General features: G+C 36.5%; 1 protein-coding gene across 2 annotated transcripts in view; it reads right to left on the minus strand.

Annotated features, from left to right (window-relative positions):
• GRM1 (glutamate metabotropic receptor 1) overlaps positions 1-8,287 on the minus strand; it is a 355,259-nt gene extending 346,972 nt beyond the window's left edge. For both annotated transcript variants that reach the window (XM_024122616.2, XM_024122617.1), the window contains exon 1: positions 7,588-8,287. In XM_024122616.2, coding sequence (XP_023978384.1) covers positions 7,588-8,287 — 700 coding nt within the window. The remainder of the gene's footprint in view (positions 1-7,587) is intronic.
• Between the last annotated feature and the right edge of the window lie 16,295 nt (positions 8,288-24,582).

Genomic DNA, 24,582 nt, shown 5'->3' on the forward strand with positions numbered 1-24,582 from the left:
TATGTTACTAAGTTTTAGATTCAAAAGTCTTCACCTTATTAACTGATTTCATGTACGCGTTCAACTTTCATCAGCTAAGAAGGGCTAACTGATGGCAGTTTAACAAAAGCAAATGAAAGCTAGTTATACATACTGTTTCCTTGTTCTCTGAAACACTGCTGTGAGTAAATAACATGGTAGTGATTATCATTCCCATTTTATAAATAAAACTGAGATGAATGTATATTATTTCCCATAGTCTTTTATGCATTTATCCTTTTAAGTGATTAAATGTACTTTCTGTAACCCAGAAGCCTTTACTTACCTATATATTTCTATGTCTCTTCCAACAGACTATAGGACCCTTGAGGACAATAATAATAAGAGTAATGAAATAATAATAATAATTATTATTATTATTAATAATAATAATTATTATTATTCTTCTTTTAATTTATGTGTTCCGAGTGCCAAGACCAATGTCTGATACATAGCAGATGCATGAATTTATCAATGAATAAATGGTCATGTCTTCATTAGAAAGCAAAATAAGTTACTTGGCAAAAAAAGAAATGCTCCCCAAAATCTCCTTGTCCTTCAATTGCCAATTAAGGCTTTTATCTGAATCATTTAGATAGTTGCCTTGAATCTTCAATTTGTTGGCCATGAAGTGACTAAAATAGATGATCCTAAAATCGATAAATGATCGTTTTTGATCACCAAGTTTCTGCTTGAGCCAATACTCTTCATAAAAACATTAATGCTGTATTTGGTACCACAATGCCTTAGGTGTAAGAAAGCAAAACTTCCCATGAGACTGAAGAAAATTAAAATTATAATTTTTCATGAAAATTAAAATTTTAGACATTTATAGAAGACAATTAAGCATGAAAATTAGTAGAACTTGCACACATAAAGGACATAAATATTTCTACATAAGTTTAAAATCTAATGATAGCTCTTTGATGGATAAGACAACTACATCATTTTGACAAGACTTTATGTCTCAGCCTGACTCTGATTTTCAACTACAGCTTCTCTGAAAACTGACAACCTCTCCTACTGAGATGTTGCTTCCAAAATAATATCAGAACAGCATGCACTATGAACTGATTTTTTCAGTGGTTGTAGGTGCTTACTAAATTATTGTGTCCTCAGCCACGGTTTCCCAGCCCTCTGTGGTCTTCGCTGAAAATATGGCTTCTGAAAAATTTCTTTATGATGATACCACTCCAGCCACCTCCCAGAAAGTTATTAAAAATCCATAAAACTATCATTATATATTAGCTCCATAGACCACCAGGAGAAAAAATTGTAGTGTTTAAAGAGGAATGGCAACTGCCAAGCCACATGATAGAAACACAAAATAGAAGTTGCCATCACCATCTACCCTATGCAGGCCAGCTACCTGTAAACTTTGTTCCAAAGCAAATGAAGTCACAGGGTGATTGATGGTATGGCAGAAGAATCAAGAAGAGTTCAAGATTTCTCAAAATAATAAAGGTGCCTCATTTTTTCACCTTTGTATTTCATCTTAATCCTTTGTACATAGAACCTGTTAACTAAATACTGATTAAATAACTTAGAAAATGGCTTAATAAGTCTAGTCAGAAAATGGCTTAATAAGTCTAGTCAATATAGAAAAAATAACAAAGACAGAAACTCAAAAGTATGACAATCTGGGCCATTTTTGATAAGAGTGAGTGGCTTTATGTTTTTCAACAGGCTTCAAGATTACCATTGTATCCCAGCATATGTAACAGTTGACATTCACAATGATTACTTCGTATATTCAAGAAAAGTTCCTATTAAATTCGGCACTCTCTTTAAAAGATGCCAGGGAACTATATAACATAATTTGCAAAGACCACCTTGTAACATGTTTAAAGTGTAAAAGGTTGGAGTTTAAAGAAGTCAACTCTCAAGTACCCAGGTTAGTCAGTCAAGAGAATCAAGGTTCTCCGCAAACAAGGTAGGATGCGAACACTTTTTAAAAATCACAAATAGGGTAACTTATGACTGTGCCTGGATTTATTCTGTCCAGACACCCACTCTTGCTAGTAATGTATGTGCTCTTAGCCAAAGTTCACATCAAGTTGAACATATTAAATCTAAGTCCATGTTGTTTAAACATAAAGAATCATGATTTTAAAACCTACTTGTTGCAGGCCTGTTAATTACACCAAAATTCTCCTGGTCCTTCAGGATTGCAAAACTGAAGATATCTTTGACTCTTTGTCTCTAACTCTTTGGCACATTGAATTCTCCTATAAAATATTATTTTTAAGTACTTTTATTCTTCCTAATTATTTTAACAGCCTAGTACCTAGAATTCTACAAACATAAACTTTCACAGCTAGTTTTCTCCCTCCCCATCCAATGCAGCTTCCCTACACATTTCAGTAAGAATTCACTTTCTTTTAATTAGCTTTGAATCATATCAAACTCTGCTTTGACATTTCTTTCTTGAAATCAAAACTCTTTGGCTCATGCTTCAAGATTCTCCATTATTTGTCCTTCATATAGATAAACAGCCATGGAATCACAGAATATAAGAACCCACATTTGAGTTGCTATCTTTATTATTAGTTCCCGGCCCACACTCTCCACTCCAGCCAAGAAGACCTGCTTATTTTATTCCCCATGGGGACATTCTTACTACTGCTTTTATCTTTTACAAATGCCATATTAAAAAACTAATCAAAATTCCCTTTTCTCCAGCTTTTTTCTAGCTAATTACACTCACCAATATTTTCTTTCAGTGTTCCCTAAACACATATAAACTCATGTTTCTAAATGTCTATACTGTAATAATTTGTTTTTCCTCATTTTACATGTGTTCATCTGTAATCCCCTTAGAGTGTAAAGAACTTAGCAACTGAGACCAAGTCTTCACATTTCTTATAAACAGTGTTTGGGATAGTAAATTTTTTATCAGAGTTGTAAATGTGCTGCGATGATTTTTCTACTTTTATGCTATTTATTTATTTATCTATAAAGTGGTATAGTATGTAATGAAAAAACTTACTGTCAAGGAAATTCATAACAGGCTGAGTGACCACCCAGATTAGTAGTTTGCTGGTAATGGGCTATGGGAATTTACACTTGACTCTCTCTTACTCAGTTTTATCATATATAGTCAAATCTTGAGGACACAAAACTGGGATGCTAAGATGAATTAAATAATCAAAGTCTCACAACTTATTGATAAGGCAGATTTAAGCTAAATATTCTACATTTAAAAGGAAACAAAAAACAAAGTCTTACTCTTAGAATAATAATAATAACAATATTAAAAATTACCCAAGCATAAAAGAAAGGAGATGTAGCCTAGTATCAGCTCATATTTCTAAAAAAGACTTTTGGAGAATAAGTTATCTAAGATCTACTTGAGTTATCTATGATTATAAGGGAACTAAAAATTAGAATATATGGGTGAAGGAACTAGTGAGGTATGGCATAAAAGAGAGAGAGTTCATTGATAATAAATATCACATGGAAGAGAAATTTGGTTTGGATGATTCCCGGTAGTCGATAGAAACTTCAGGAAGTCAGGTCATTAAATAGAAAAACTGACTAATAGGTGAAATTCTGCCTCTGAATTTAAGTTGTATATTCTCCAACTCTCATTAGAAATCTTAATCACAATTAGGAAACTTAGAGAATATGGGAACGACTTCTGGGCAAAGATGTAATAATGGTGTTTTAAGCCTCTTTAACTGGTTGGCCTAAATAACCTTTCAAGACATTCTACTCCTTATATTTTGATAAAACAGAACATTTATTAAGGTGACTTACTGTGAAAATAGTTTGGAATCGAGATAAGAAAGGTATAAAGAAAGTTGCTGGTACATATATAGAAAAATATGATATTTAGTAGAAATAAAATTCTTATATGTAATTGAATTAGCTAAAGTAATAGTTAACTGATGTTCTTATGATTTAGGAGGATTTTCCTCTGATGCCTTTAGACTTTTAGACTGTTTTATATCAAATAGAGCAAAGCTTCTAAAAAGAAAAAGATCAGATTTTGAAAAGAAGCCAAAGAAGGCCAATCTCATGTAAAGTGTAAGCAAATGTCCAAAAAAAAGGTGCACCACAATGAAAACATAACTGTAAACAAAAGCGTACAGCAGCATCACTAAATCCCTTATCATATACTCCTCTGACACTATGAGACAAAATATTAAGAGAGAAAGGTTTAAAACAAATGAAAATGTATTCAACCCCAAAATTAACTTTTTGAAGCTACAAACTCAAAGAATATTCTTTTTGGACTCATCCAAAGCTTTGATTTAATCAACTAGAATTATTTTTTAAGTATTGTTTTCTACAATTTTTTGAAATGATAAATTTGGTTTTTTATGGGGAATCTACATTTTATCAGAAGGATGGAATACAATGTCCTTGGCCGAGATATTCTTCACAGAAGTAGGCTATTTTTGTATTCTATGATTAGCATATTTAAAGACACATGCCAGGTGAGCAGCTTGCTCCAAAGTGCACTCGACTTTTCTTTGTGGACAAGGCTCTGTTGCTTCAGTACCCTCTCTTTGACAGATCCTAATTCAATATTCCTCAAAGGAAATAATCCTGAAAAATCTTCTGGAGAGCCTGTTGCTGGTAACTTCACGTGAACTGATCCTCTTTTTCTGTCAGGTAAACTGACAGTTATGACAAGAGGACAAGTGTGGCACAAATGACGTGGTAGAAGATTGAAAAGTATGTACAAGAATATAACAACTGAATTCTAACTGATTAAAACAAAACCAGAAAACACCTCCAAGTTTAACTTCAATATAAAGTAAAATAATAAAGGGATATAAATCTTTTGAAAGAATAGGATGCTCCATCTATGGTTTTAAAGTCAAACATTAACCATAGAAATGAAGGTATGCTAATCTAGTCACCTATTACTTTTGATGTTAACTATACTAACTTCTAATAAAAGAAATTGTGATGATAAACTGACTAGAGAATGGCTAATTTGGAAAGGAGAGGTGAAGGTCACTGGAGGTCCCAGAATTTCTAAACTCCAAATTGCTAATATCCAGACAATCTAGCTTCCTTCCTGAATAGTGCCCAGATGGCAGAGACAACAATGATATGTGGTCTTAGCTGCTTTTTGACAGGGAACTGTCACCAGTAGGTGACCCCATCAGTCTGAAGACAGGAAAATTACTAGATGATGCAAGATAGTGCCTGCACGCCAGTACACTATGGGTCCCTGAGAAGCAGGAGGGCAGAACCTCAGAAAAAATAAATGTTCAGTTAGAGCTTATACAAAGGACACTGTTATATTTCTTTGCAGACAGAAGAAAATAAAAGCAATTTAGTTTCCACAGAATTATATCTAATAACAGAGGAAACAAATTCTCTTTGAGAAGAAATAAGATATATATAAAAGGCAAGGTGAATGGCATCATTTCTTGGTAATAAAATAGACACCAAAGTTAGCTCTGATGCTGTTCTATGAACACAATCTAGTCTGTAATCAACTATTATAATGCTATCGGACATTATCCCTGCCACACAACCCAAGTCAGAAGGCAGAAAGGGAACAAAGTAATCCAAACTAACACAAGGGTCGAATTTTAATATCAGCCCTTCCTCAACAAAATTTGTAAACACAAGTCCAATTAATTTTCCAAAAAGACAACTCTAGTTGTCAGAAAGCGCTATTAGCAATTATTTTTAGCAAAAGGATGCAACTGGAAAACATATTGAAGGGGGGAGGGGGAATCTTTTCTCCACTCCTCTCCACCCCCAAAATAAAATGACATAATAAAATATAGAAAATAAAACTACCTTGTAAAAATGATGTATTACTTCTTCTTGAAGGAGGTATTTACACTTCTAATATCTATAATCAATTACCTAGCTCATTTGAGGGAGAACTATTAAATAATTAAATAAATCACATTCAATCTACTTTTTGCCATTCCCTTTTAGAGAGATCGCTCTAATGCTGATAATTAACACATTTTTAACTTGTGCTTTCAAGATGGTCCATCTAAGCACTGGAGGAAACTATACTAAACAAAAAAATGTAGGAAATTAACATTAACCATAAAAATGTAAGGAGTTAAAATCTGAACTTAAATCTGGATCTTAAAAGAGTAATATGCGATTTTGTTGAAAAAGAGGTAGGCAGTTCACTATGAAAAATCAAGATTCAGAAATAGGAGGAGTCAGTTTTTAGAACTCACAACATTGCAACAGGAAGGTGTTTTGTTTTTTTTTTCCCAAAATCAAACTCTGAAATTTCTACACAATTTTTGTTTGTCCTAAAAACTCTGCTCCCTTTAAAGTTAAAGCATCAGTTTTCATTAACATAACCATATTACCATTTCAGTAAGAATGCTTCTTAATTTCTGTATCAGACTTCACACCAGTAACTGAATACTGTGTAACTGTTAAAAGAATGTGAAGTCATACCTATGGCCTTTCGGTTAATAATTTGATATTAAGAAATATAAATGCAGCAATACCTTCAAGATTCTCTTCCATATGCCAGCATATACACGTGAATTGTCCTGGACATTAATTCGTAACCTGGGTCTCAATTTCTCTATAAACCTGAGGGAGTTAAAAGTAGATGACTCAAAAGTTTCATTTTATCCAACAATCAGTATAGGGTAAGATGAGAAGAGTAAAGAAAATCTATATATAATAAATTATTTGAGAATTCATGTCTGTAAGACTCTGTATAAATCAAAGTTTTTACCCTCAGGTAAAATCTATTTCACTTTTAAAAGCTATTTTAAACATGATATCTACTATCATTTTATTAGTAATTTATAATTTGTCTAACTTTAAATTCTAATAAGCAAAGTCATCGTGTTAGAAAACAAACAAACAAACTAGAAACCAAAATTCAAATCCAAGAGGTCATCAGTGCTATTGCTCATAAGACAAGATAATTCTCGGGGAGAGTGAGGGCATATGGACAATTTTAACATATTAAGTAGGAAAAAAATAATAAACTATTTAAATGATTTACTTTTCCTTTGTATCTAAGGCACCCCAGAATTTAAAACATAAGTTTCTGATATACTGAGGGAGATGACTGCATTAATCCAATATTTACAGGTAAGTTATGAATGTGTAAGAAGGGGCATACCAGAACAAAGAAGCACCTTCAGCTGTTCATGACAAGATAAAGCTTTCAAGTCCAGTTTAGGGGACAGCAGTTTGCTTTTTGTTTTTTGTTTTTCTAACTGCTCACATTGGATTAGTCTATTAAGCTTGGAAAATCATAGCCAGTCACTTAAGGGTAGTATAACATCTTGGGCAAATAAACACAAACTGAGAATATCAGGGCAAACAAATATGTAAGCCCAAAAACTACAACTGGGCACTGTTCATGGAGAGTTTGGTGTCTTTTTGGTTCCGGCTACCCCCAGAAACACCATGGGACAGTTTTCCTACACTATAATTATAGGAGGATGAGGATACAAGGCAATGCCTGGATGGGCATGTACGGAGAAGGGTAAATTCTCTTCCCACAGTGCTAGAAATAAACAGGAACAACACTATGATCCCAAGCGCACATCAAGCAATGCCCTGGCTTTCTGTGCACTTTTCTTCCCCAAATGCAATGCCTACCTTCCGTGTGGACCGCGGAGACATAGGTCCAATTGTAACGCTTGACTATGTCAAGCATCGCCCTTGCCTGCAAAGTGTCAGAAGGGACAACCCTCAGGAAGTATTTGTACAAAGTTTTGTCACTCAGGTCGATGCTTGTGGCGGAATATGCGATCTGGGGTATGTTGAAGAGCTGGAGCAGGTTCTGCACTTGAATGGCTACGGAGCTGGAGCCCGGGCCGATCACGCCGGCAATGGGCTTCTTAGTCCTGCCTGGGGGGAGGGTCTGGCCGTCAGGCAGGCACCGGTTGAACCCGTCCTTCTCGTCTCGAATGGAAATCAGAGAGTCCCTGATGAACTCAATGCTCTGCTCCAGAGCCACAGAGGAGTGCCAGCAGGAATCTCGGATCTCACTGCCCAGGGTGATGTTGGGCAGGAGGACCGGGTCCGCGTTGATCTCATCCAACGTGTGGAACATGGCCTCCACCCTCTGGATGCCATACTGCTCCCTGATCTCCCCACACTTCCTCTCGGGGACCTTCTCGGCCGGAGGCTGGTGGTGGACTGAAAAGAGGGCCCCAATGATGACATCTCCGTCCATTCTGGCCACTGAGCGCTGAGACGAGGCTCCTGCCAGCAACAGTTTCCTGCCGGGGCCTCTGGGGAGAAGGGACATCTCCAAAAAGATAGCTGGGAAGAAAACCAAGAGGAGCCGGACCATTATGCTGAGGACGCCGTCCACAGCCGGCCAGCCGCGTTCCCACGCTGGTCCAGCCAGCAGGCTCTGCGCGCTCACAGTGCGGACCCGACGCCTGACGCCTGCTTCTCCCCCCTCGCCAATGCCGCTCGTCCGACGACTTCAGCTTCCGCACCCCCGCCTCCTTCCCCTCCTCCTCCTCCTCCTGGTCCTCCACGACCACCTTTACGCCCTGGCGGCGTCTCTAGGGGAATTCGAGTCCCCCTTCTTCACTGATGCATCCAGGTAAACTGACCAATGGTACCATAGGAGTCGTGGTGGCTGTGGTGAGCTGGACGCTGCCGGCAAAACAGGAAGGAAATCAAAGCTCCGTTATTACAGGACCTGTGTCAAAACTCTGGGTTCAGTGCTGGTTACGAGTTGCCCGGTCCCTTGCATGATATGGGCTGGAAGGACATCATGATATAGCGGCTGGAGGGACAGCTTGGGCGCCAGCTCTGGTCAAGGCGTAAGGTGGTGCGTTCGGCCCCCAGTACCCTCCTCCGTCCCGCAGGCGCAGAGCCTCGCCGACGCGTCCCCTCCTGCAGCTCCAAGCCTCTTCCAGGTCCCCAAATACCCTCACGATTACTGACTTGAGGGGGAGGAGGGAAGAGGGAGAAAAAGGAGCTACGTCTTTCGACATTAGACAACTTTCTGGATTTGAAAAGATCAACTTTTTTCCCCAGAAGAAATTTGGAAACTCTTTCATTATGAAGGAGGAAGCGCTACTTCAAAATAAACTCGAACCAGGGGTGCACATTTTACTTTAACTTTGAGGGGTTGAAGAGACCCTAACATACTACCCAAGTAGTAAATATAAATTTGCCAGCTTGAGGAAATCCATATTAGTTACTAAGGCAACGCCTGGTAGTCTCCGCATGTCGGATTTTGGTACATCCCCCCCTCCATCCCCCCCCCCAAGAAGTCAGCTTATTGTAGACGTTTAGGGGGAAAGGGTACAGATGAGGTAACTTGTTTCCCGCGACCCAGGATGGAGGGAGGGAATGGAGGGCCCCCTGCACTTCCCTAAATCCAGACCTTTGGCTTTGCATAGTTGCTAGAAAGGGAACAGAGGGGAGCTTCCGGGTTGCTCTGGCGGCGGCAGCTCAGTCCTGCCGCCTTCAGAACCCTGGACAGTGCTGGTCAAGCGGCTAAAGCATTCCTCCGCAGCGAGTTGCAATTCTTTAACCCCCAGCCCCCAAGCCCGCCAACCCCCGACTTCACTCTTGCAACCCCCCTCCCTGCGTTCTTTACACACACACACACACACACACACACACACACACACACACACACACACACACACACACCTCCTCGTTTCCCCAGCACCCCTCCATCCTCATTCTCTTCACCTTGCAGCTAGCGCTCCTCCAGGTATATTCAAACCCTACCACTTCGGGGGCAGAGGCGCCAAATCTCAGCCGCCTGCGGGGCTGAAGTTGGCGCTCTCTCTCGTCCCTCTCCGGCTCCCTTTTTCAAGGTGAGAGTCAGACGAGAAAGGAGCAAAGGGAGCGGGGGAGCAGCAAGAGCACAGGAGGTGAGGCAGGCAAAGGAAGAAAGACAACCCGGGCACCCATGCGTCCGACGCTTCCCGGGGAAACAGGACTAAAATAAATAAATAATCGAGGATGCCTCTGGGACAAGGAGAAAAATCCCACAGATTGGGACTTGTGTCTGCCACTGTGGGTGGGTTCCCCCGCCGGGAGGTGTCTGCTCACCTGGGTCTGCTTGGAGAATTTGGACTTGAGACGGACCTGAGTCCGGGTAGACAGCGCTGTGGTCCCCGGGCCAGAGTACCGCGGCCAAGCTCGGTTCGCAGACGCCTCAGCTCTAATCCAGACGGTGCAAGGATGCGATCTGGGCTGTACACTAGTGCCCTCTTTCTTCAGCACTATTTTACCGCAAGGAAAAAAGAGGGAGGAGGGAGGGAAAAAAACAAACAAACAAAAAAAACAGGTCACCCAAGCTTGTCTATTATCTCACGCATAAAAATCAGTAGTTTAATGGAGGGGGGAGGGGATAAAATCTAGGGATAAGTGGAGAATATTAATTCCTTTACTACTAGAGGGTTCTTAAAGAAGCTGCCAGCTATATGAATAGTCAGATCTGGAGAAAGGAGTGGGGAATGGCTTAGGCTGCTTTACAGTGGCTATTCCTTGTATGTATTTCAGGGACTCAAACACATTTTATCTCCCTGGAAGTAAAACCCCTACTGAGGGAAACAGAGTAAATGCATTTGAAGACATCAATACGGGCTCTACTGGTAGGTTGCAAGGGAAAGGGGGAAGAGGCTGCATGGGGAGGGAGTAGGGGAAGGAGAGGTAGGCACAACATGAATCAAGGTAAGCCAAATGAAGAGAAGCAAACCTTGGCTACATTTTCCAGGTCAAGATGTAGCTAAATTGAGAATGAGAGTCAGGTCACATGAAAACACTGGAGTGAAAAACACTTATCCAAATTCCTCTCAGGCTGCCATCACCCTCCCGGACAGGTCTACAGTGTTGCTTCTTACAGTGTGAAAAGTGGAAGTTAAATCACATTCCTCTGGGAACATGTTGGCTGAGCAGAATGTGTCCCAGCTTCTTCAGAGGAGAAAGACAAGTGACAGTGTGCCTTTCCACTCTTGCTCAAAGCTTTCTATTTGTGCCATGTGCAGAGAACAGAGATCAGCATATTTGGGTCCCTTTGTAATCGCCTTGCTCAGGTCAGGCTGGAGGGGACAAACCACATGAGGCAGTTTTAAAAACTTTTTAGCATATTCCATGAAACAGGACAGGAAATGCCTCCAGTCAGGAACAGAAGCTCTTTCTTGTTCTGACTCTGGTCTGTTTTCCAAGCGTCAGATTTTTCTGGATTTTTCTTAAGTAACCTAGAGAGTATAGGAATTTTTGTTTTCTTTTTCAGCAAATAATGCATGGAACCAGGTACATATCCTTTAGGCCTAAAAGATTTCAGTTTTGGAAGTAACTATATGTTTACTCAAGGAAAATAAGAGGTAAGTTTCTGTCTCACACATAGGGCAAAATAGTTCTCTGCTTGTACCCTTAGGAAGATGTCAACTTTAAGAGCAAGCCACAGGTGTTCATGGTGTCCCACAGTATCTCACTTCGTCTATTAGCCATTTAAGCTCCATTTTAGATAACTCTATTCTAGTAAGTTAAGCCCTAAACATGATTTTCCTGGAATATTTCATAGATACAATGAATGTACAAAGATTTCAGTGCATATATAAACCATCAGATATGATTTGCAGGATTAGAGAAAGCAATGTCTCTGAAGTCCACATTTAGCTCTAATATATGCTCCTCAAAGAAATATTTTTAATATACCACATTGACATAGGTTAGAAAAGATTCTGCTACTGAAGGAATTATTAAATATTCAGACTTATTTGTTCTCAGTACAGTCCAAGTAAAACCTACACATTCAGGTTGGCTGAAACAAAACATTTTAAGGAGAACAACTTGTGATCATAACACAGAGTATTTATGCATATGCATGAACTATATATGATAGATGTTAAGGAAATTTTTAACTTCAACTGTGTCAATTTGAAATTATCATTTAAATGTATTGATAATTATTTAAGACCAAACTTTAGAAGGCACAAAGACAAAAATCAGTCAAGAAGAAGGCACAAGAAAGTAAAAGACAAGATGATCCAAATATGCTTCATATCCAAATATGCTTAATTTCTGGAAATTAAGACTTTACCAAGGAAAACATGATGTAACACATGTGGAGACATGTAAGAGAAGGTTCTATTAGTAGAACTGAAGAGAATGACTAAGAGAATGAATTACATACAAATTAACAAATATAGGTCAATAGCTACTCTATTACAGAATGTTAAAGTGCATGAATCCAGAAGTACTATCAGTATGAATATTTATTCAGTGCTGATAGGGTACTATCTTACATTCAGTATGTGATCTGCAGCAGGGCAAAAAGTGTAAGGAGTGGGCGTCCCTGGTGGCGCAGTGGTTGCGCGTCCGCCTGCCGATGCAGGGGAACCGGGTTCGCGCCCCGGTCTGGGAGGATCCCACATGCCGCGGAGCGGTGCTCCGCAACGGGAGAGGCCGCAACAGAGGGAGGCCCGCATACCACAAAAAAAAAAAAAAAGTGTAAGGAGTAATTTGGTTTGGGAAATCTGTTTAATAAAAAAATATACTGGAGATCAGCAGAAGAATATCAAACATACTATCTCAAGACAATGATTTAAATGCGTTGCTATAACAATAAGGACAACAAAATGCTCATTAGCCTTATATGGTAATAAAATAGATATTGCCCATAAACAAAACTGTGGTCACTTTCTTTAGGAATGTGTGCACAATTCTCATTGCTCTCCATCATAAAGAACATCACAGAGGAGCTGGTCTAGATAATAAATGAACAAAAGGTTGTAAAGTTTTCCACATGAAATCAGTTAAAAATTCAGACTCTTCAAATGAGAAAAGTAAGAGGTGAGCAAGAACAAGGCTTAGAGAAAGAAAGACAGAGAAAGAAAAGAAGGGATAAGCCAGGCACATATTCCAAATTTGAGGGTATGCTAATGGGTATTTTGAAAACTAAAGTTTACACAGTCATTGGAATATGGAAGTGAAGTACACACAAGAAGAAATAAACTCACTACTGACAAGGTAGCACTGACTGAAAATAGAAATAGGATTAAAGAAGGTCTTTCTAGAAAACTGATTTGTCGATTATTGATATGTAATGTATTACTAAGGGAATATAATGGATGTTCAAGGTAGATCTGCATTGTGGGAGCACATATCATGCTTCTCCATAAAATATCATGCTCTGTGGACAACTGACTTAATCTAGTGTGACATTTCTTACATTCTTATATTTAATTCATGGGTTCAGCAAGATAATTTAAGCCCCAGTGAGAATTTTCAGTTTATTTATCCAATTTGGCTATCTACATTGCTTAAATCAAGAGGGAAATTGCCATATCTTCATTGACTTCATGCTCTGATCCAAAACAATACAAATTGTAAAATAAAACCTCTTCCTTTCAGAAATTCAAAACATTTTTATAAACATGGTTGATTAAAAAAGTAAACAAAATCTTTTAAAAGAACTAAAATAAGCCAAATTTATTACATATATTCAATTGTTTCATTAACCTGATAAATTAGGCTATAACAATTTATGCAGATATAGAACCAAAATATCAGCTTCCATAAGCAATTAGAACTCATCAATGGCTCTGTGGACTAACGTGGATGGACTAGAAAACATACATTTGGCCACATGCTGTTCTGCCACAACTATCCAAACATTTATTTTTAAAGTATTAAAACACAATTCAGGCAAATAAGGCAAGCACAGTTATTTTGGAAGCTCAATGAGGGCCACAATTACTGTCTGTTTTATTCCCCTCTGTATCCCCAGTGTCTAAAACAATACAGACATCTGGTTCATGATAGGTGCTAAAATATTTGTTGAATAAATAAATGGATACATTCTCCCTGAATGCTAAAAATATCACCTCATTTTAATGACTTTCTTTAAGAAGATCAAAGCCAGGCAGTTTACTGATATTTCTAATTTATTCTTCATATAATGTAGAGAGAGTAATTATTTTGCAACTGTGTCTCAAATGCAAGTAACCAGCCTAATTAGTATTAAATCATTTAGAAAAATACTTATACTACAAACTTTATTACACATGAAGTATTAAAATTTGTTCCCAGCGTGAAGAAACCATTTTCATTACTGCACTGCATATGTTAACCAATATCAAATAAAACATAGAAATTTTATAAAGGTAAAAAGAAGAGAATACATAAATGGAAACTAAACCTTATCTAATGTTGCGGCTATATGATTTGAGAATAACCATTTGAAAAGATTTTCAGAACCATCACATGAGATGCATAAAATAGGCATATTATCCCAGTCCTACTGATGGAAAACTTGAGGCACCAAGAATCTGATCCTTGCCTGAGCTTAGTGAACAAATTAGGAGCACTGTCTCAAGATACTACCTTTATTCCAAAGTCATAAGTTTATAGAAACTGACTACATTAACTGAGCTAAATGTTACTTATCTTCACTTTTCCTTAAGCTTTGAACTGAGGCTCTCTTCTCAGAAAATGCTTAAGTAATAAAGAAAATAAATTTGAATTCCTTTCCTTTGGGCCTTTCATCTGTTGAGGGCATAAGCATTACAGGTGATTGTTCTATTTGCTTAAAATAGCCATCTTTTATAACAGTTCTAATAATGGCAGTAACCTACTTGCACAGTCTCACAGTCAACTTTGAACAATTAAGCAAAAAAAGTATCTAAATTTTCAGATCCAGTAAAAACCTTCATTAGAAAAGGCTTTATCTTACTACAGTTTCACCAACACAACAAATTAAATTATTTTCCTGTTTTAACAATATGTTGTACTCCCATCTCACTGTAACAAAAAGCTACATGGTTGTTATCCATCAAGCAAACCACCAAAATATTGATCTACCTAAAACATAGAGTTTATCCTTTCAGTTGCATCGTTCAAAACTTATAATATGCCCCAGTTGCCAACAGACTGATGTCTAAATTCCTTAACCTGGTACCCAAAGTCCATTGACTGGAGAAGAGGTTCACAGAAGCAAAATATGGTAACTATTCATAACCAACCCTTCCCTTCTCTAAGTCCTAAGAGAAAGAGACTCTGGCTCAGATATGCCCAAGGGGTTATCAGAATAATGAAGACATATTTAAAGACACATTTTAAAGTTTCCTAGCTAATTCTGATTTGACCCTTAGTTGAAAGCCACTGATAAAACTTCATCCCATTCTCCTACTCACACTTTTTCTAACCAAATAAGCCTTACATTTTCCCATGCCTCAGCTCATGCTTCTTACGCCACAAAAAAATTCACCCACCTTTCATTTCTTTTATACGTATTTGCCCTTCTTCAAAATTTATGTCAAATTCAACTTATCCATGAAAGCTTCCAGTTCTAAAGGAAATCATGAAAAAAGTGCTTATGTGGAATTTTATATGAGATAATAATGTGAAATAATATTACTGATTTTTTAAAAATTTGTGCTTCACCTGGTCTCACTCACAATTGCTGTGATCACTTTCAAAATAGTGACTTAATCCAACTATAATGCAGTTAATAAAAATATTTTGGAATAGTTATGGAAGTCCTTAATAAATAGCAATGTATTGTTTTTGAAATCATTAATCATAGCAAATAATCATCTCTGCATGCAGATTTAATTTTCTGGGAGAGGAAAATTGTCATGAAAATTCTTAAATAATAAAAAGTAATCAAGATCCTTGAAGGAAGAGAACTGTGTCTTGCTTACAGTTGAATCTCCAGAACCTAAAAAAAGTATCTATAACTCATTAAGTATTTGTTCAATAAATTGATAAGTTTTGAATAAAAATATCAGGTGTGATTCTGAAGAAATTATATTTCTTTGGTTCTAAAGGCATTTCTGAAGAGTGGCTCCAAAAATGTTTGAACAACTGCAAAATCATTGGCTTTTGGAAGGAAACAACAATCTCTTGAATATAAAAATATGAGTCTATCTTTTTAAATCATCATTATTTTAATGACATCTGTGTATGCATTCATTTCAGTGGCTATTTAAGAAAGTTATTAAAATTTAAAACTGCATATACTATTTGTTTTATTTTTAAATAGCATGCAAAGCACATATACAACTAAAAAAGACTGGAAGGAAATTACATCAAAATATTAACAGCTATTAGCTGTAGAAGGTAGCATAATAAATAATTTCATTTTTCTGTATTCTTTCTTAAAGTTTCTGTAATGAATATATGTTGATGTATTAAAATATTACACTAAGATGGAAAACAAATCAAATGGTTATCAAATACCTACTATAAATAATGATGGATTCAAGGAATCAAAATTTACTGGGTCACATTTGCTATCTTCACCTGCTCTATCCACCATCTAAGATATTCTGTTACTCCTTTTATGTGATAAGAATTCTGTTGAGTACTGCAGATACCATAGTGAACAAGACACAGCTCTGGATTTCCAGGAACTCGGAATTTAGTGACAACCAGTACAGAATAGTGTGAAAACCACTATAAGAGTAGAAACCCCAATGTACTCTGAGACCATGTGGGAGGGGCACCAGTGTTCAAAGATCAGGAAAGTTTGCTTAGGGCAAGTGACACTGGATGGGAGGGAAATCCAAAAGGGAGGGGATATGTGTATACATATGGCTGGTTCACTTTACTGTGCAGCAAGAGCTAGTACAACACTGTAAAGCAACTATACCCCAACAAAATAATAAATATTAAAAAAAGAAAGAAAGAAAGAAAGAAACCGAGTGAGAGACAAATAGGAGTTACCTAGGTAGAGAGGGGAGTGAGTAGGCAAAAAGACAGTCTAGGCAGGGAAAGTGCAATAGCCCAGAAGAAAAAGAGCGTGTAGTGCTTTGAGGGAAGTAAATCGTTTGGCAAAACTAATGCAAAGAAGAGTCGAGGGTGGGGATAGGGGAAGGCAGGTCTTTTAAAAAAGAAAGACGTGATGAAGGGCTTTATAAACTATGTTAAGGAGTTCGGAGAGATGGCATCAAATAACGCTCAGGAAGCTGAAATTGGTGGGTGAAGGATATGTAACATCATTATAATTAAGATTTGGAAAAGTGATTCTGACTAAACTGGAGAGAAATTACGGGCCTGAACAATATGAGAAACAAAGAATGGTTTAAAAGCTGCTGGATTATAAAGAAGTTTTGAAGGAAAAAACAGAGAAAAGTATCTTTGTAACTTTGAGATATGAAAAGAAATCTTAGGACACAAAAGGTACCAACCATAAAATTAAAAATTGATAAATTGGACTTCATCAGAATTAAAAATTTCTCTTCCTCAAATACATCACTAGAAAATGAAAATGCAAGTTACAGGTGGGAAATATGTGACAGATATATATAAAGAGATGTATATGGCAAAGGTCATATCTAGACTATTGCAGAACTGCCACAAATCTATAATAAAATGACAAATAACCCAATTTTTTTAATAAGAAAAAGGCTTGAATGCCACTTCACACACAAGAAAAGATATACAAGTGGTCAGTAGGTACCTGAAAAAGTGCTCAACATGACTAATGAGTCATCAGAAAAATACAAATTTTAACCTCATAAGTACCACCTCACACACATGAAACAGTAAAAATTATAAAGATTATGAAGACTGAAACCACCAAATGGCGATAAGCATATGACTCAAACAGAAATGTCATAAAATACTGAAGGAATTGTTAAATGATACAGAAAATTTGGGGAAATGTTTGATAATTTCTTGTAAATTTAAGCATACACCGGTCCTGTGATCAAACAATTTCACTTCTAGCTATCTACCCAAAAGAAATAAAAACATATGTTTGAAAAAGACTTTTATAGGAATGCTCATAGTAGCTTTATTCATAGTAGACAACAACTGGATTCAAATATCAACAAGAGAATGAATTTAAAAATTGTAATATCTTCATACAATAGAACACTACTCCATAATAAAAAAAACACATTACAGATACATGAAGCAACATGAATGAATCTCAAAAACATTATTTTACGTAAAAGACAACAGAGTACATACTGTTTGATTCCATTTATATAAAGTTCAAGTATAGTCACACTTATCTGCACAAATAGAAATCAAAAGGGTAATTACTTTTGGATGGGGGGGGATTAACCGGAAAGGAGAAAAAAAGAATTTTCTGGAGTGAGAGAAATGTTCCATATTTTGATGAAAATATTACTTACACAGTATATACGTTTGTCAAAAATCTGATAATTGTACAATTGAGATCTATGTATTTCACTGTATGTAAATTATATCTGAATAAAATTAGTTAATTTAAAAAGAAGTTATTACAAGTAATCAAGTGAGAGATGATGATGAACCAAACTAAGGCATTGGCAGTGAGGATGGATAAAAGGACAAAAATTAGAGGGAGAGCTGGGTAGAGGATGCTGTGAAGATTGAGCAAGAAAAAGAAGTCAAAATAGTTCCCTACTTTAGACTTCAGTGGAGTTTAGCAGATAGTGGTGTCATTTATTAAAAAAGAAAACAGGACAAAGAATTTTGGAGTAGGGGGAGATGCATTTGAGACCCATTAAAGTATCTTTGAGACATTCCAAAGGAAATGCCCCCATAAGAAACTATGTGTACACATGTAGTGGTAAAAATGATATATGCATAAAAGAAATATCTGTGGGGACACTTGGCATAAGTTAAAATAACAGAACTTGATAAAATGACCCACAGAAACCCAGAGTAAGAAAAAAATACTAGTTATGGTGAAAGTAGAGAAACTGGAGCCCACAAAGTTGATGAAGAAGAAACAGCAGAAACAGATGAACTATAAGAAATGTAAGGTCAAAGAACCAGTGAGAAGGAGTCCTTCAAGAAGAGAGCAACAAAGAGTACTAAGAACTGAAGAAAGCAAAGAACCAAACATAGCTCATTGGATTTATCAAAAAGTAGCTTAGTGGTGATATTTCCAAAGCAGTTTTACAAGAAGGAATGACATCAGATTGTGGAAAATGGGAGTGAGGAAACAGAAAATGAGTCTTATAACTTTTTTCAAGTGTCTGAATGCCTTTACATTTATTTACCAATACCTGTGGTATAACAAAAATAACTGCATACACACACACAGAATTCTGCACACAAATGATAAATACTGTTTGAAATTTAGAATTATATTATAGAATGTATTCTAAACACAAAATTAAGGTCAAATTACACATATAAATTCAGAAGGAAAAAAAAAACAAGCAAATGGTCCGCTAATGTAAAATTTAACTATAAAAGAAGATTACCTGGAGGAAATTATATATATATATAATATATATAATTTTACATATATATCATACTGCTACATGTAAAAGGAAGGAAAGCAGCATAGCTGACAAATTAGAAGGGTTTACAGTCAGATCAGACCTATATTTGAATCCCAGCTCCATACTTTATTCATTGTAGGACCATGAGAAAGTGGCAGCATCTTCAAATTTCAGTTTCCTCTTCAAGAAAATGGGATAATCATAGTTACACTGGTAGAGTTGTCTTGAAAATTACATGAAAATGCTTAGTAGGCTGACTCATAATTTTCAATATAAATAATTTTCAATATCATAATTATTGTTATAATATTAGGTGCTAGAGAAGATAACATCTGTTCAAAAGGGTCTATTCTTTGGGTATAAGTAATTCTCTAAAGTTCAACATTTTCATGGAAAGAATTATTTTGTAGACTTCATAATAAAGCTATTTTCCATACTCAAATAAGATTCTTTAAGCCTTTCGGATATATTGGATCTATAACAATATATAAATCCTTTGTATGGCCAAACCAGTCAATCCAGTTCACCACAGAAGTTCTTAACAATCAGTATAGTTTGCTGTATAATTAATATAGTTGGAAACAATTCTATTGATTCTAGTATCTGAACCCAGCAAACCAGAATGTCTAGTTTGGTTGGCCATCTATCAGGCCAGACTGAAACTCTGAAGTAAGCTTATTATTGCCAAGTTCTTAAAGACTGAAATATAAGAATTTCTTAGAAGTTTTCTGCATGTGTTGCAATTAATAATTTTTCCTACTTAAACCTCATTTTTCCTACCATACAAGAAATGATGTCTGTAGATTTGTCGATTCCTTGAACAATTAGGAAATTTATAGTCTTGATTTTTCAAGCTCTATGGCATAGAAACATGGTGTTCTAAAATAGTTGTAATAGCTGCAAAACTAATTATATGGTAGTAATAATGACAATGACAGTTGTTAGTGGTGACGATGATAACAATAGTAGCAGAAAAAAGCCCAGGTACAAGTTCTAAGAAACTCCAAATGGGCTGAAGGAGGAGAGCCTATCTAAGGGTAAGAGCATCCAGAAAAGTATAAGGAAACCTGGAAGGATATGTTGAAGAAGCCAAGAAAAAAGAGTACCTCAAAAAGGAGGAATGGATAAATTGTGTGGAATATTACTGAAACACATAAATTAAGATGAGACAAAAAAGTGTCCTTTGTATTTAGCAATATGGAGGAAACGGGTGGTCCTAGCAAGAGCAATTTTGGTCAAGTGTTGGGAGCAGAGGACAGACTGAAGTGGTTTGAATAGTTAATTAGATATACTATAGCCAAATTAAATTTTTTTTATTTTTTATTTTTATAAATTTATTTATTTATTTTTGGTTGCATTGGGTCTTCATTGCTGCATGTGGGTTTTCTCTAGTTGTGGAGAGCAGGGGCTACTCTTTGTTGTGGTGAGCGGGCTTCTCATTGCGGTGGCTTCTCTTTGTTGTGGAACACAGGCAGGCTCTAGGCGCACCGGCTTTAGTAATTGTGGCACACGGGCTCAGTTGTTGTGTATCACGGACTCTAGACCGCAGGCTCAGTAGTTGTGGTACACGGGCTTAGCTGCTCGGCGGCATGTGGGATCTTCCCTGACCAGGGCTCGAACCCATGTCCCCTGCATTGGCAGGTGGATTCTTAACCACTGCGCCACCAAGGAAGTCCCCAAATTAATTTTTAGAATTAATGAGAGTTTTGCACAGGTGTGAAATATAAAACAAATATCCCAAAACCAACTTCCTTCCCAGATACTAACAGGTTACAGAAAAAAAATCTAATTAAAAATGCTATTTAGTTCTGGATAAAAAAGACAAACTGAACACATTAGTTTACTTTTGTTCCCTCAATAAACCTCATTAAAATGACAATAAAGAAAAGTTTAAGGCATAAATCTATAAGGCAATGAGAACAGGAAATTAGAAAAAAGTAATCTAAAAAAATGTGTATAGAAGAAAGGCAACTGATTGAGAAGATTCAAACACATTTAATCATAGGTTGGCAGTGAGAAAATCCATAAGCAATTTTCAGTTATACCACAAAACCCACATTCAGAAATTGGAGGCACCCTCTACCTCCAAGAGTAGAGATGAGGGTGAGGCTAAAAATAAGAGAATTGGTTGAAAGTTTAAGAAGCAGCTAGATCCTAAGATCCCCTTACTCACTCCACATAGCCAAGTGACTGCCCCTCCTCCCTCACGTCGCAGGGGATGAGCAGGGGAAGAGATCTGATGATGATAAGACCCACTCCCCTGCTCTCTTCTCCTACTCAACTCTGAAAATTGGCATCGGGGTTTATGCTTTCTGTGCAGGAAATTGAAAGATGTTTCTTTGGGTAATCTGATGGGTGATAGATCCAAAAATAATGCTTATATTGAGGGTCCCCAAGAAAGAAGCCAAGCCCAAGTACACTGCAATATACAGATGAGTATCAAATGATCATCAAAGCTTCTGATCAGCTTTTTACAAGAAGACAGCACTAATTAGCAGGAGGCTTACTAGGCCACTTACCTATTAGTTGAGTACCACTCTGACTGGTTGAGTACTTTTCCCCAATGATGCCCAACTATGAGAAGCAAACATACAGAAAGTGGTTGCATGGGTTTAACCAGGCTTGAGATTTGGCCAAGTGGGTAGGAGAATGCTGGCACTATTCTAAGAATTCTAAGTATTTTATATGTATTAACCAATTTACTCCTTCACTCTTTTCACCCACCCTCAACCCTCTTCTCTGGTAACCACTAATCTGTTCTCTGTGTTATGAGGTTTTTTTGTCTTGCTTTGGCTGTTCATTTATTTTTTGCATTTTTTGTTTGTTTGTTTTTTATATTCCCCATATGACTGAGGTCATATGGCTTTTGTCTTTCACATTCTGAGCTTTCTCATTTAACATAATACTCTCATGATCTATCCATGTTATCTTATCTCAAATGGCAAGATTTCATTCTTTTTATCGGTGAGTAATATTCCATTGTGCATATATATATATATATATATATATATATATATATACACATCTTTATCTATTCACCCATCTATGGACGCTTAGGTTGTTTCCATACCTTGGTTATTATAAATAATGCTGCTATGAACATCAGGGTGCACATTTCTCTTCAAATTCATGTTGGTTTTGTATGCGTCAGATAAATACCCAGAAGTGGAATAGCTAGATTGTATGATAGTTCTATTCTTAACTTTTTGAGCAATCTCCATACTGTTTTCCATAGTGGATGCACAGATTTTCTTTAAAAAAGATTGGTAACAGTTGCGCCTCATTCTTCCCTGACAATTACTGTGAATAACATTAACTCTTCTCATGTTCCTAAAGCAGTTCAAACTTTAGATGAAAATTGCTCTCTTGCAGCAGGAAACAATAAAAGCAAATGCAACAGGGACATTAATGAGGATATGGAAATTTGGTAGACCATGATTCCCAATCCAGGTCCTGCAACATCCAAGAACATCTTCAATTATCTTTTGAAGATTGTAGTCGGTCAGTGTACAGGAAATAAAATAATTAATTAATTAATAGATTAATCCATCAATTGATCTTTCTACAAAGAAATAAGAAAATACCAATGCCAGTACAGTTATATGTAACTGTAAATACTGAGATTTATTAAGTAAATAAGTAATTTACACATTGTAGGAGAGTGAGATTAAATGAACTGAAGTACATTGCAACTTCAAAAATGAAGTTACCGGTTTCAATTCAATATGAGATATCTTAGTACCTGTGTAGGGAGACTCGTGATGTACGTATCACACTTGCAAATCTTATTTAAGCCTAATAATTTTTTTCCAACATTTTATAAAGCTGGGGGTTGGACTTCATAAAGTTATTTTCTACTTCAAAGAACCATAAGGTTCTTTCAATTAGTAGAGTTCAATCTTGCATGAGATTTTAAAGGACACAACACTATATTTCTAAGATGACTTAAATGCAGCTATCTCCAGCCTGACTCACATCCCACAGTTAATATCCATTTATCAATGCATTCTCCACTGTCCTTACGAATGGTACTCTTACTACTATCTCTTTACCTCAAGCTTATCTTCTCCCTGCCATGCCAATCTCATCTATCCTGGAAGGCCCAACTCTGGTCTCATCTCCTGTTTGGAGGCCTTCAGAAAACACTGACCCGCATTAATTGCTGCCTTTTCTGATCTTTTATGAACTGTGTCACATATATTTACACCAAGAAAATATCTTTACTGTACATCTCTTACATGATCAAGAGGAAAGACTACATGATTCTTGAGTTTAAGAATCAGATCAAATTGTATTCATGTAACCTATGGTACATTTCCACATGCACATAATAGATTCTCAATAAAAATGTGTTGTATTGAAAAATAGTGAAAGAGATAATTCTTTTTTTATTTATACTTTCATTTTTATTTTTGGCCACACCATGTGCAGCTTACGGGATCTTAGCTCCCCAACCAGGGATTGAACCCGTGCCTTCGGCAGTGAAAGCACGGAGTCCTAACCACCAGACCACCAGGGAATTCCCAAGAGATAATTCTGAGAACAACATGGGAGGTAAAAACCTAAATACGGAATGCAAGGGATTTCTAGGTTTCCTTCCAGCTTAAGCAGGTAAAGTGCTTTTAAGTGTTTCCCAAATTAAGGAGTTTTTATAGGGATTCCTAATTCTTTTTCAAAACAACACTTGGCTTCACTGTGAAGTTGGGTTCTCAACTTCTGACTCCAATTCAGCTTCACTTTTAGCCTTGATTCCGTAACTATACTGACAATTCTATTTTCTATCTCTCTGTGGGGATAATTTCCTTGTAAGTGATTTGATGAGTTAAAGTTTTAATAGCACTTTGAAGAAGGGCTTATATATATTTGCATCTTCATTGATGCAAATAATGTACAAATAACATGTTTTGTTGGCTTCTAAGTGGCTTTCCTATCATGTGGATACAAAGTGCATGTATCATCAATTGACTGATATATTAGCATTTTACCACAACAGAAATACTGAAAACAGACAATGTGGGGGGAAAATACATAATTTGAGCTATATATAAAAAGAACACTAATTTTAGAGCTGATTACAAACAATAAATTAGTCCTGCATATTAGAGTTGTTTGTCTTTTATATAATAAATTTGATGTATTTTATATGCATCTATTTTTTAATGCCTATATGTACACCTCGAATGATAAATAACTACTATTGTAAAATATTTTCTGTAAAAAATTTAGTTCCTAATTTAGATTCATTATTAAAACATAAAAATTTCATCTCTTAAAGCTAAAAATCTGCATATCATGAAAGTATCAACAGAAATTCTTCACATATCCCTATCAAATTATTTCCAGTTTTGCCCCACAAATAAAAGGAGGTAAATCTTTAAAGTCCTTTTAAAGTGTTAGTAATGTAGCAATTTTTTTAAAGAATCTAGAAGATATTATT

Source organism: Physeter macrocephalus, chromosome 10 (assembly GCF_002837175.3).
Source record: "Physeter macrocephalus isolate SW-GA chromosome 10, ASM283717v5, whole genome shotgun sequence".
In the NCBI taxonomy this organism is placed as follows: Eukaryota; Metazoa; Chordata; class Mammalia; order Artiodactyla; family Physeteridae; genus Physeter; species Physeter macrocephalus.